General features: G+C 35.2%; 1 protein-coding gene across 1 annotated transcript in view; it reads right to left on the bottom strand.

Moving 5' to 3' along the window:
- LOC139513899 (integrin alpha-4-like) overlaps nucleotides 1–14,732 on the bottom strand; it is a 60,987-nt gene that overhangs the window by 6,084 nt on the left and 40,171 nt on the right. Inside the window, exons 10-16 of the mRNA XM_071302845.1 lie at nucleotides 13,406–13,517; nucleotides 10,978–11,157; nucleotides 9,435–9,641; nucleotides 7,487–7,662; nucleotides 7,006–7,140; nucleotides 1,539–2,038; nucleotides 125–302 (exon numbers count right to left, since the gene is read on the bottom strand). Coding sequence (XP_071158946.1) covers nucleotides 125–302; nucleotides 1,539–2,038; nucleotides 7,006–7,140; nucleotides 7,487–7,662; nucleotides 9,435–9,641; nucleotides 10,978–11,157; nucleotides 13,406–13,517 — 1,488 coding nt within the window. The remainder of the gene's footprint in view (nucleotides 1–124; nucleotides 303–1,538; nucleotides 2,039–7,005; nucleotides 7,141–7,486; nucleotides 7,663–9,434; nucleotides 9,642–10,977; nucleotides 11,158–13,405; nucleotides 13,518–14,732) is intronic.

Below are 14,732 nucleotides of genomic sequence, written 5' to 3'. Positions count from 1 at the left end.
TTTCTATATATTCATTATATACGGGGTTCATACCTCTGGTATGACCTCTATATCTAATATGACGATAACACATATGTATACATACATTAGACAGGGGGATTCAGACCTCTAGTGTTAACGTTACCTGTATTGTCCCTCTTGCCATCATATTTTTCTCTATATCTGATATGACAGGTAGACAGATTTCTATAGTTCCATTATGCAACGGACTTGGACCTCTATTCTTTATTTCGTACGTATGAATAAACGTAAGAACATTGTTCTTCCTCTCAGAGATAGTTAACTGATCCGGTTTTGATATCCTATTAAAAAGAATGAATATATATTACCTTCTATAGATTGATAGAGATATGATTTGTTAAAGGACTACACGTATATATGTATATTTGATATAGGATGTCCTAAAAATATAGGGTTAGTTACCATAAATGAATAGTTACTATATGGGGTTAGAAAGGAGTAACTCCCTTTCAAAACAAAAAAAAAAGATGCCCTAATCCTTTATAAAAACAACACTGTGTTGAGGAAAAATCTCTGACAGGATTTAATAGACGAAGACATTTGTGATAAAATGTTGTAATAAGTCCATAACACAAAAGTAACAAGTTAATTTTTTGGCATAACGGAGTTACTTCCCTTCCAGAACAAAAAAGAAGAAATCTAAATGGATTCAACAGACGATGAAATTGATACATGTAATGAACGATTGAAATATATTCAAGAAATAAATTCAAAGCTAAAAAGATGTTATTGTTGGCATTTCTTTTCTGTTTAGACAATTAGAAGTAGGATCTTAATACTAAGTATCGAAGACTTGGTCACTTTGATAGGCCGCTCGTCAAAATACCACATGTGAAGATAGTCGGTAAGATAAATTCGTTGCACGGTGTGCTAGTGACATAATACGGTATTTACATGATATATGGGGTCAGTTGATTCCATATCTATATCGTATTAGGTGACTTACACACCATGTAAGTAATTATATATACATAAGTGAGTTTGTATCGGTGTTTGCTTTTCGACAACAATAGACGATATATCATGATAGTAAGGGGACTCGAAGGTTATTTGGTGAATGTTTTTATGTCTTGAGGTTTCTTTGATAATTCAAAAACTTGTTAAATACCAACAAAATTACATATCAAAAGAATGTATTTGTGATTTCGACAAATTTAACAAATAAGCCTATTATATTTTGTTTACTATTTAAGTTCCTGCTGTATGCCCAATTTACCAGCAAAAATGTGTCTCCAATCCTCAGAATGTATAAACCTACAAAGCTGAGCTATATTTATATTACATCTAAGTTTTTATATACCTGGCTCCATTGTATCTATTTGCTGTCAAGGGGTTTTGGTTTTTCCATCAGTTACCTGAATATTCAGGCCTCTGAGAATTTTCTGGATGTTTTTATATTGAACGTTGTATCTATGACAATTACCCCACATCTTAAAATTTCATACATGTGTATTATGAAATTCAGCTGAACACAGGTACTATACATTTGGTATTAAGTAATAAAACGTTCCACTCACCCAGTCAGTTCTACATGAGCATGTAACTTGACAGATGCTATCAGTTTCCGTTGATTATCTGACATATCCAAATCTGGACTCGTTGTTTCTGCCATTGTTATAAATATTATATTTTGTTCAAAATTACCAAGATTTTGATTCTCTTTAATTAACAAATAACGTGACACACTAAACCGTACACTAAACGTTGCCTGTTGCTGCTGAAATAGTGTATTTCTCAGATCACACTGTACGTGTGTCTCATTGTTTTCCTCGACAACATTTCTACAGTCTACAGGCTCTGTAACTTCATTTGTCGGCTGACTGAATCCAATATATCTGGTATTATTAGATATCTCAATATTTATCTGTGTTCCATGCGACTGGTCTCCTGTATTAATAACTTTTACAGTTAGTACTGTTTCTGAAGTCTCTCCTACGATAATTTCTTTTGGATGTAAGGTGGCTTCAATATGTAAGTCAGGATTGCATGTTCCATTGCAACCAGTAGAAAAATTTGCCTGGAAGAAATTATCTCTTTTAGAAATTTAAAATTTTAAAGGGCCATTTTTGTTTTTGACATTATTAGTTGGAATGTGTATATCATGTATTTCTGGTTATAAACATTTGAAACAATGGAATACTAACTGATCAAGTGCTATTAGTCGTAATTTGTTTTTTTTTGATTTCGCACAAAAACATCAAAAGGTGTATTTATGCATGCCACCTTAAATTTAAACACACTTGGTTATGAGCAAACACGTGCCCACCAAGGTCCATATCAAAACGGATAAATAACAGGACATTAAAATACACAGTTGATTGTTTACTGCTGTATTTAATTGTCATGTAAAAAGAAAACATCAATTGCTCTCGGAGGAATTGAACATCTTACCGCCTAGTGTGTGGATCATTACGGTTGAAATAAATGATTTTCAAATCGATTTACGAAATTTGAATTACGTAACCTGTTGTCGGTTTGATAAATTTTAAAACTAGTTTCCACATTTCTACACTGTACTTGACTTTGACATTCCCATTTGAAATGGATTCCACCGTTCGATCCTAGTATGGATTTTGACATTCCCATCTAAAATGGATCCCACCGTTCGACCCTAGTATGGATTTTGACATTCCAATCTAAAATGGATCACACCGTTCGACCCTAGTATGGATTTTGTCATTGCCATTTGAAATGGATCCCACCGTTCGAACCTAGTATTAATTTTGACATGCCCATTTGACATGGATCCCATCATTCGATCCTAGTACCGATTTTGACATTCCCGTTTGAAATAGATCCTACCGTTCGACCCTAGTATGGATTTTGACAGGCCCATTTAAAATGGATCCCACCGTTCGACCCTAGTATGGATTTTGTCATTGGCATTTTCAATGGATCCCATCGTTCGATCCTAGTATTGATTTTGACATGTCCATTTGACATGGATCCCATCATTCGACCCTAGTACCGATTTTCACATTCCCATTTGAAATGGATCCCACCGTTCGACCCCAGTATGGATTTTGACAGGCCCATTTAAAATGGATCCCACCGTTCGACCCTAGTATGGATTTTGACAGGCCCATTTAAAATGGATCCCACCGTTCGACCCTAATATGGATTTTGACATTCTCATTTAAAATGGATCCCTACGTTCGACCCTAGTATGGATTTTGACAGGCCCATTTAAAATGGATCCCACCGTTCGACCCTAATGTTGATTTTGAAATGCCTATTTGAAATGGATCCCACCGTTCGATCCTTATATTGATTTTGACACGCCCATTTGAAATGAATCCAATCGTTCGACCCTTGTATTTATTTTGACATTCCCATTTGAAATGAATACCATCTTTAGACCCTAGTATTGATTTTGAAATGCCCATTTGAAATGGATCTCACCGTTTGACCCTAGTATTGATTTTGACATTCCCATTTGAAATGAATCCGATCGTTCGACCCTAGTATTGATTTTGACATTCCCATTTGAAATGGATCCCACCGTTCGACCTTAGTATTGATTTTGACATTCCCATTTGAAATGGATCCCACTGTTCGACCCTAGTATTGATTTTGGCATTCCCATTTGAAATGGATCACACCGTTCGACCCTAGTATTGATTTTGACATTCCCATTTGAAATGGATCCCACAGTTCGACCCTAGTATTGATTTTGACATGCCCATATTGCATTTTAAATGAATCCCATCGTTAGACTTTAGTATTGATTTCGACATGCCCATTTAAAATGAATCCCACCGTTCGACCCTAGTATTGATTTTGACATGCCCATTTGAAATGAATCCATTGTTCGACCCAAGTATTGATTTTGACATTCCCATTTGAAATGGATCCCACCGTTCGACCCTAGTTTTCATTTTGACATTCCCATTTGAAATGAATCCAATCGTTCGACCCTAGTATTAATTTTGACATGCCCATTTAAAATGGATCCCACCAATAGCCCATATTATTGATTTTGACATGCCCATTTGAAATGAATTCCATCGTTCGACCCTAGTATTGATTTTGATTTGCCCATTTGAAATGAATCCCATCGTTCGACCCTAGTATTGATTTTGACATGCCCATTTAAAATGAATCCCATCGTTCACCCTAGTATTGATTTTGACATTCCCATTAGAAATGGATCTCATCGTTAGACCCTAGTATCGATTTTAACATGCCCATTTAAAATGGATCCAACCGTTCGACCCTAGTATTGATTTTGAAATTCCTATTTGTAATGGACCCCACCGTTCGACCCTAATATTGATTTTGACATGCCCATTTGAAATAAATCCCATCGTTAGACCTTAGTATTGATTTTCACATGCCCATTTGAAATGGATCTCACCGTTCGACCCTAGTATTGATTTTGACATTTCCATTTAATATGAATCCCACCGTTCGACCCTAGTATTGATTTTGACACTCCCATTTGAAATTGATCCCACCGTTCGACACTAGTATTGATTTTGACATGCTCATTTGAAATGAATCCCATCGTTCGACCCTAGTATTGATTTTGACATTTTCATTTGAAATGGATCTCACCGTTCGACCCTTATATTGATTTTGACATTCCCATTTGAAATGAATCCAATCGTTCGACCCTAGTATTGATTTTGACATGCCCATATTGCATTTGAAATAAATCCCTTCGTTAGACCCTAGTATTGATTTTGACATGCCCATTTGAAATGGATCGCACCGTTCGACCCTAGTATTGATTTTGACATTTCCATTTGAAATAAATTATATCGTTCGACCCTAGTATTGATTTTGGCATTCCCATTTTAAATAGATCCCACCGTTCGACCGTAGTATTGATTTTGACATTCCCATTTGAAATGGATCCCACAGTTCGACCCTAGTATTGATTTTGACATGCCCATATTGCATTTGAAATGATGTTAGACCCTAGTATTGATTTTGACATGCCCATTTGAAATGAATCCCATCGTTTGACCCTAGTATTGATTTTGACATTCCCATATGAAATGAATCCCATCGTTAGACCCTTGTATTGATTTTGACATTCCCATTTGAAATGGATCTCACCGTTCGACCCTAGTTTTGATTTTGAGATTCCCATTTGAAATGAATCCCATCGTTCGACCCCAGTATTGATTTTGACATTCCCATTTGAAATGGATCCCATTGATCGACCATATAATTGATTTTGACATGTCCATTTGAAATGAATTCCTTCGTTCGACCCTAGTTTTGATTTTGATTTGCCCATTTAAAATGAATCCCATCGTTCACCCTAGTATTGATTTTGACATTCCCATTAAAAATGGATCCCATCGTTAGACCCTAGTATCGATTTTGACATTCCCATTTAAAATGGATCCCACCGTTCGACCCTAGTATGGATTTTGACATTACCATTTGAAATGGATCCCACTGTTCGACCCTAATATTGATTTTGACATGCCCATTTGAAATGAATCCCACCGTTTGACCCTAGTATTTATTTTGACATGCCCATTTGAAATAAATCCCATCGTTCGACCTTAGTATTGATTTTGACATGCCCATTTGAAATTGATCCCACCGTTTGACCCTAGTATTGATTTTGACATTTCCATTTAAAATGAATCCCATCGTTCGACCCTAGTATTGATTTTAGCATTCCCATTCGAAATTGATCCCACCGTTCGACCCTAGTATGGATTTTGTCATTACCATTTAAAATGGATCCCACCGTTCGACCCTTGTATGGATTTTGACATGCCCATTTGAAATTAATTCCATCGTTCGACCCTAGTATTGATTTTGACATTTTCATTTGAAATGGATCTCACCGTTCGACCCTTGTATTGATTTTGACATTCCTATTTGAAATGAATCCTATCGTGCGACCCTAGTATTGATTTTAACATGCCCATATTGCATTTGAAATGAATCCCATCGTTAGACCCTAGTATTGATTTTGACATGCCCATTTGAAATGGATCTCACCGTTCGACCCTAGTATTCATTTTGACATCACCATTTCAAATGAATTCCATCGTTCGACCCTAGTATTGATTTTGACATGCCCATTTAAAATGGATCACACCGTTCGACCCTAGTATTGATTTTGACATTCCCATTTGAAATGGATCCCATCGTTCGACCCTAGTATAGATTTTGACATTCCCGTTTGAAATGGATCACTCAGTCCGACCCTTGTATAGATTTTGACATTCCCGTTTGAAATGGATCACTCAGTTCGACCCTAGTATAGATTTTGACATTCCCGTTTGAAATGGATCACTCAGTTCAACTCCATTTGTGCATTTCTACCCTCGAAAAATTTCTCCCAGTTCTACTCTAGATTTGATTTGACATTCCCATTCTAGAAATGATTCTTACAGTTCTACTCTAGAATTCATTCCTACCCCATAACTGACGTTTGTGACAATTTAATTATTCCAGTGTTATGGACATTTTGTTAATTGAAGAATTTCCTGTCAAAAAGAATTATTTCTTCTTATTCAGTTGAACTTCAAAGTGACTTCTTTTATCATTTTACAATGTTATCTCCCGATATACTATTTGGAATTTTCTGTATAGTCAGTGCGCGTTTTTGTTTGATCTCAACCACTGAATATCAAGCATTTTTTAATGTATTGTATGCAATATTTTTAACTCCGTTGTAATATTAACCGGTTTCAGATTGTCAATTCGGAAATCCATATCAAAAATGCAAGTTATTTTCTAAATGAATGATTGACCTGCTTTCTTATTTTGACTTTTAATCTTGATGTCAATTTAGTATTTGCGACATGGTATAGTTTATTATTTTATTTTTCTGATCTATAATAAGTATGAATTTCTATGATATGATTGGCTTAGTAAGAATTTTTATAATTATGGCGTGGAGTTTCTTATTATTAACAGATTTATTGGAACATCCTCTAATACCATTTTTATATAACTCTTTACGTTAATATAATAAGCTCTTCGTGTGGAGGTATTTAAGATACATACCGAATTACTATTTCTTGAGGGAACATTATCCAGTATAGGTTGTACTTCTCCTATTATTGGTGTTTCACTCAGTCCATATGTCGTTTCAATAACTAAACTCTCCTCAAGTGATTCAAAAAATTTCCTATCAACTGCCTGTTAAAACAGATTATTTAGATTAAAAACTATTTTTGTTACAGGTTAGACATTCAATGTTTTGATAACTGACCCTCATAACATATTGCATATATAAGGTTTTATTTTTGTTACGGGTGTTTGTTCTATGTTTTAAACACTGCATGACTTAACTGATTGTATATTTTAAGTGTTACTTTCGTGAGAGGTGAGACGTTATATGTTATATGGCAATTACTTATCTTAGAACGCACATATTTTACAATAAAATAGCTTTCAAATGCTTATTTCTTACTTGTACAATGATAAAGTATCATAATCATGGATCATATTTGGATAAAACAAAATTATATTCAACAAAACTCACTTGCACGATAGCATAATATTCCACACATGATCCTGACCCTTTTCCGACTTGAATGTTTTTCCCTATAATATAATCACTTCCAAAGTCTTCATTGTTGGAAGAAAGGTGAACTCGACCAGGTTTACTTGGTATTGACGTAGTTCTTGATGTATCTGTACTTATATTATAGGCGACCACTAAAACAATAAACTTAACAAATTAGAACATCATCACAAACGGTCTACATTAGCCTTTTATTATCTTACTAATTATAACCCAATTACTTCGAAGACATGGGTAAATGCTTAAGGTAACTTAGACTGAAGATACCAAAGGAGAGACTGAATAATACAAGGGCAAAACACGATAAACGAAAGGAGACTGAATAAAACATGGGCAAAACACGATAAACCAAAGGAGAGACTGAATAATACAAAGGCAAAACACGATAAACGAAAAAAAAACAACACTCAATACAGAAAAAAACTAAAGATGGGCAAAACGAATGCTATCAAAAACCGACAGTAAATGTATATGGAACGTTCCTGTTCCCGCAGTGGTATAGCTCATCGTAAAAACACATTTGGTGATAATTGTCATACAGGCATGTCATTAATGAGGAAAGGTTGACGGGATTGTGATTACGACCATGATAATTCTCATACAAGTATGTCATTAATGAGGAAAGGTTGACGGGATTTTGATTACGACCATGATAATTCTCATACAGGCATGTCATTAATGATGAAAGTTTGACGGGATTGTGATAATTCTCATACAGGCATGGCATTAATGGGGAAAGGTTGACGGGAACAGGCATGACAATAATGAGGAAAGGTTGACGGGATTGTGATTACGACATACAGGCATGTCATTAATGAAGAAAGGTTGACGGGATTGTGATTACATACATGCATGTCATTAATGAGGAAAGGTTGACGGGATTGTGATTACATACAGGCATGTCATTAATGAGGAAAGGTTGACGGGATTGTGATTACATACAGGCATGTCATTAATGAGGAAAGGTTGACGGGAGTGTGATTACATACAGGCATGTCATTAATGAGGAAAGGTTGACGGGATTGGGATTACGACCACTGGACTATACATACTAATCCTAAGATTTTCTTTGAATATTCATGACTGAGCTAAAGTTGTAATGTGTTTAAAAGATGCGATGAACAAAATATTTTCCATATAACTGAGAATACCATTTTTCCACAGATATACAAGTCATCGATTTTCTCGATATCTTTGAAAAATATAACCTCTCGCATACTTCTTTTATCGTGTGCTAAAAAAGTTCAAAGCATAATGGAAATAAAGACTAGATTTTCAGGAAATGGAAAAAATAAAAGCGTTTTGAAACTTTTTAAAGATAATATGTCACAAACAAGTATAATTTAAAGACGCTCTCCCAGTGACTTATACTCACTTATTGTCGGTGGTACATTGAATCCATTATAATAGAAACACAGTTTGACCTACACTCACTTATTGCCGGTTGTACATTGAATCCATCATAAGAGAAACACAGTTTGACTTATACTCACTTATTGACGGCGGAACATTGAATCCATTATAAGAGAAACACAGTATGACTAATACTCACTTATCGCCGGTGGAAAATTGAATCCATCATAAGAGAAACACAGTTTGACTTATACTCACTTATCGCCGGTGGAACATTGAATCCATCATAAGAGAAACACAGTTTGACTTATACTCACTTATAGCCGGTGGACCACTGAATCCATTATAAGAGAAACACAGTATGACTAATACTCACTTATCGCCGGTGGAAAATTGAATCCATCATAAGAGAAACACAGTTTGACTTATACTCACTTATCGCCGGTGGAACATTGAATATATTATAAGAGAAACACAGTTTGACTTATACTCACTTATCGCCGGTGGACCACTGAATCCATTATAAGAAAAACACAGTTTGACTAATACTCACTTATCGCCGGTGGAACATTGAATCCATCATAAGAGAAACAGAGTTTGACTGTCACACATGGTCTGTACTGTTCATCTTTACATTTCAGTTCGGAAGAGTTTAGAGGTATCACAGACGGGAAAATTTCGACTGTATTATTCAGTTTTATAATAGGTCTGGTTCGTAAAACTGTTACAATGTCTGACTTGTACGATCCAATCAAGAAATCTAAAGAAAATTCAATATATACTTGTACTTTAATAACAATTTGCAAAAATGTACAAAAAGGAAACAGTTCGATATTCTAAACGATACAAAAGTAAGTAAATATAATCTGATTGCATTAAATAAATGTCTGTTTAAAGGTTCAAACAACGACTTGTCTAAAGCAGTCAAAGTCATATCATGTGGGGACCAATAAAAGTCCTTCTAAAAAGTCAACAAATATACAAACAGGTCTACACTTGATACAGACGTTATGTAATGAGGTCTGCTTGGGATAGATCGCTGTCTACTCAAAGGTTTAAACAGTCAATCAGTCGTAATCAAGGTCATTAGTATATGACAACTCTCTTCTTTGCTGGCCAAGGTTTAAAGTCTACTTCTTCCTATTCCTTTTGTATGAAACCTCCTGTTCTCTTTCAAGAGGTGCGTGTTGACTATAACATTTGACACCCTTCGCTAGAGAAGATTATTTCCACTTAACATAGTCCTATACATACTGACAAGGATATATACCTAGGCGTTACAATTTAATCAGACCTAAAATAGACACACACGGTTGACAAGGATAAATACTTAGGCGTTACAATTTAATCAGACCTAAAATAGACACACACGGTTGACAAGGATAATACCTAGGCATTACAATTTAATCAGACCTACAATAGTCACACACTGTTGACAATGATAAATACCAGGGCGCTACATTTTAATCAGACCTAAAATAGTCAAATTAAGAACATACAAGTGAAAACGATAACAACAAAATTGGGTTCCCTCTTTAGCATCTTGACATCAGTTCTATCTTTGCATAAGATCAGTCATACCAATCTTTATTCAGATCATTACCAAAATATTCTGTCTGATTTATACCTTTAACACTTTATTAAGGATGTCAATAAACTAAACGAGAGGACAAAGAAGGGTAGATAGATTAGTTACTGACCGACAAAAAAAACATTTAAAGTATAAACGACATGTGAAAAAATCTTAAAAGGAGAGACCTAGCACACAGAAAACCAAATGGTGTAACAAAAACAGGCACATTGAAACATTTCAGACATCCACAAAACATACCCATTACCAGTTCAGACAAACACGAGACAGGCAAATCAACCGTTTAAACATTAAAAAAACAAGCAGATGTACTTTTTTGACAGTTTCGAAACTAATAGATTACCCGTTCAGAAAGTCACGAAATATGCATATTAGCGTTCGTACAGTCATAAAAAAGACACATTTAAACACGCCCTTACTGTCACAAAACAGACACATGAACCATGTTAACCGTTCAGACAGTTAGAAAAACATACACTCACTCTAATAAAAAGTTACATCTTACCTGAATAATTGTTTTTGTCAATGTCATAAGCAGCCGAAATGTACCAACCAAATGAAAACAAATCATTACTTATATCTTTAGCTTGTATCTTCTGTGTAAATGTAAGTTCTGTAGGACCACCATGATATATATAGACCGAACCTTTACCGTTGTCTTCGTACGGTGAACTGATAGCAACATCTTTAAGAACAAAGTATACTGTTAAATATTATGTCAAGATAATTTGATAGAAAATGATAATAAAAGTATAAGGATATCATACAGGCAGACGACCTTTTCTAAGAAACATTTAAGACTTAATTTATTGTGAATTACTTATATATATCATTCTTTGAGTGTTATCAGTTTTCCTGATTTTAAGCTAGTAATAGTTTTAGACCTACAACAGGAAGAGAAACTACATGTTTTGAACAAAATAATGTCTACGCATCGATTCATCTTTGTCAGCTAGTAACATATTACATCAAGTGTGTTAAAGGTCAGGGACTTGAGATCACTGAGGAAACCTTGTTGAAAGTTAATTTGAATTTATTACAGGAGGGCACATTAAACCTGTTGTTCAGATCATAAATATCTGCTTTGTACTGTCAAACTTCCGGGGAACCATTGCGCATTTATGTGTAATTAAAGGGTTTATAAGATCTGTCATCAAAACACAGAATAATGTATATGTTTGACGTCAAATGACCGCGATTTTATCAATAAACTCATAGATACAAGGACTGAAATTCTAAAACTACACCAGACGCGGGTTTCGTCTGCAAAATAATCATCAGTGACGCTCGAGAATCAAAACATGTCAAAAAGGCCAAATAAAGTACGAATTTGAAGAGCATTGGGGACCAAAATTCAGTTTTGCCAAATACAGCTAAGGTTATCTATTTCTGAGGTAGATAATCCTTAGCATTTTCAAAATTCAAAGTTTTGCTAACAGTTAATTCAAAGTTATGAACGTATCAATGATAACTCAAATCAACAAAGAATTGCTGACTACTGGGCTGGTGATACCCTCCAGCAGTGGCATCGACCCAGTGGTTGTAAATATACTCATCAAAGATACCAGGAATGAATTTCTACATATAAAGTCAACACAGAGGTGCTGATTAATTGGCTGGTTATACCCTCGGGGAGTTAAAACTGAAACGTTAGACAAAGTAGCCATAAATGCTTGATATTGCAGAATTCAACATAGAAGCAACAGGCTATGTATTATTGGTTTTATTTCATATATACTTTGATGTGTTTCCCTCGGTTTTAGTCTATAACTCAGATTTGTTTTCTCTCCATCGATTTATGACTTTCGAACAGCGCTTTATACTTCTGCATGAGGTAAGTTTTTTTTAATATCAGCCGATAAACAAATTTATTATAATATCTAGTAGTTTGTGTCAAAGCCAGGACCATAATGACAACAGTAATAATCGAGGACTTTTTGGATTTGTGACAGTAGTCGGTTATACTTGTAGATTTTAGAGAAGACGTTACTTAGTCGAAAAACTTGTGTCTAATTCATAAGTCTTTTTTTTAACAATATAATATTTCTAAACTACTTAGATATTTGCTGGATATATTGTAGTTCAGCAATACTTGAGGAATAGCTGGATCTGTCACAGTTCGGTAATAGTCGTGGACTTGTAAGACATTTGACAGTGTTCTTTATGTACCATTATACCCAACCATATGTTTATCTCCGATACACTGCAATTCTGGCCAAAACGTTCTTCCCATTCTTATATACGAGCCATAATATCCACTGAAGAACTCGACAAAATCGTCCCCGTTCTTATATACGTAACAGTATATTCATGCGCATTGGCTAGAGGTAAAGTGTTAGGTTTGCGATCTCAAAACACATGTTTACCCGCCCCCTCCCCCCTCCCTGCATTTTTCCCCAAGTCAGGAGCCACTGGTCTTTGTTAGTCTTGTATGATTTTTAAGTTTAGTTTTTTGTGTATTTTTTCGGAGTTAAGTTTGAAGTCCATTATTACTGAACTAGTATTCATTTTTGTTTATGGACCAGCTGAAGCACGCCTCAAGGTGCGGAAGTTTCTCGCTGCATTGAACACCCGTTGGTGAATGAATGCCGGTGTCTGCTCTTTGGTCGGGTGGTTGTCTCTATGACACATTCCCCATACAATTCTCAATTTTAAATTATCTCTATCTCCAATACACTGTAGTTGTAAACCAAACAGTCCCCATTCTTATATACGTGCAAATGTACCCATCTATTTCAATATCTCTAATACATTGAAGTACTGAAAAAATCGCCCCCGTTCTTACATACGTACCAGTATATCCATCCTTATCTATATCTCAGACACACTGCAGTTCTAAACGAAACCGTCCCCATTCTTATATACGTACTAATATCAATATCTTCGATACACTGCAGTGCTGCACCAAACAGTACCCATTCTTGTATACGTACCATTATAACCGTCCTTATTTATATCTCCGATACACTGCAGTGCTGTACCAAATCGTCCCCATTCTGAATGACCTTGTAACTCCTTTTGACTTATTCTCAGAAGAACATTTTCCTGTAAAATGATTAAATTATATAGTATGAATTAGTCATATTAAAATAAAGTCAAGTGTGCATAGTCTATTTCATGGCATTGCAATCAGCAGTAGTCGGAGTGGTTCCTGAAATATGATGAAGGTTAAATAGCCTATCTATAACTATCGCTTCAAACGAGGAAAATTCTGAAATGACCTATATCTGTACTCGACTGTACTGATATTTTCTTTTTTTCGACCAGTCTGAATAGATATGACATTTCTTTATAGTAATGAACGGTAGATCAACTCGAAGTTCTGGATCGTTCCTGTTTACGACTTATAACCGCTATATGACCGTACAAGACCTTAACTCGACCATTTACAACTCCTTAATGACTCCAATACGTCCAATAGTTGAATACATATTCGATAAATTCGATCAATTAACGTTCTGTAAACGATTTTTACTCGACTAGCTAGAACAAGTCAACTACACTCGATATCAGCATGATCTCGATAAGACCAGATCGACCTGATAGTATAAAGGTCGTAGGGATAATCGGAAATTGGTCGGGCCGTATGTACAATGTCAGATTAGAAAAACGTATGCATTTTTGTTATATGGCCCGCCGTTGTGGAGGGGACATTAAGTGTTATCCTTGTCCGTGCGTAAGTACGTACGTCCCAACAATTAGTTTCTTTAATACTATTTTGCCTCAAACTAGTTTTATGAATAGTATACACTTTGCTTATTACCGTTAAACAAATGTCACTTTTACTGTTCTTGATAAATGACCATCATTTGTAACGTTATGTATAAAGGCAACAGTAGTATACCGCTGTTCAAAACTCATAAATCCATGGACAAAAAACAAAATCGGGGTAACAAACTAAAACTGAGGGAAACGCATTAAATATAAGAGGAGAACAACGACACAAAATTAAAATGTAACACACACAGAAACGGACTAAGCATTAGACAAAATCCTATGATAATAACAAATATAACATCAACACCAAATACATGAATGTTGGATAGTTAAGTACCGTGACACGTCTTATAGTAATGTGAATTCACACTCAAAAATAAGAGAAAACAAACGACACAACGGAAACACAACGTTAAAATGTAACACACACAGAAACGAACTATAATATAACATTGGCCATATTCCTGACTTGGTACAGGACATTTTTAAAGGACAAAATGGTGGGTTGAACCTGGTTTTGTGGCATGTCAAACCTCCTCTTTT

This window comes from Mytilus edulis, chromosome 2 (assembly GCF_963676685.1).
Source record: "Mytilus edulis chromosome 2, xbMytEdul2.2, whole genome shotgun sequence".
NCBI classification, from domain to species: domain Eukaryota; kingdom Metazoa; phylum Mollusca; class Bivalvia; order Mytilida; family Mytilidae; genus Mytilus; species Mytilus edulis.
Note: the sequence above shows the minus strand (reverse complement) of the source record. Positions and strands in the feature narration are given on the sequence as shown.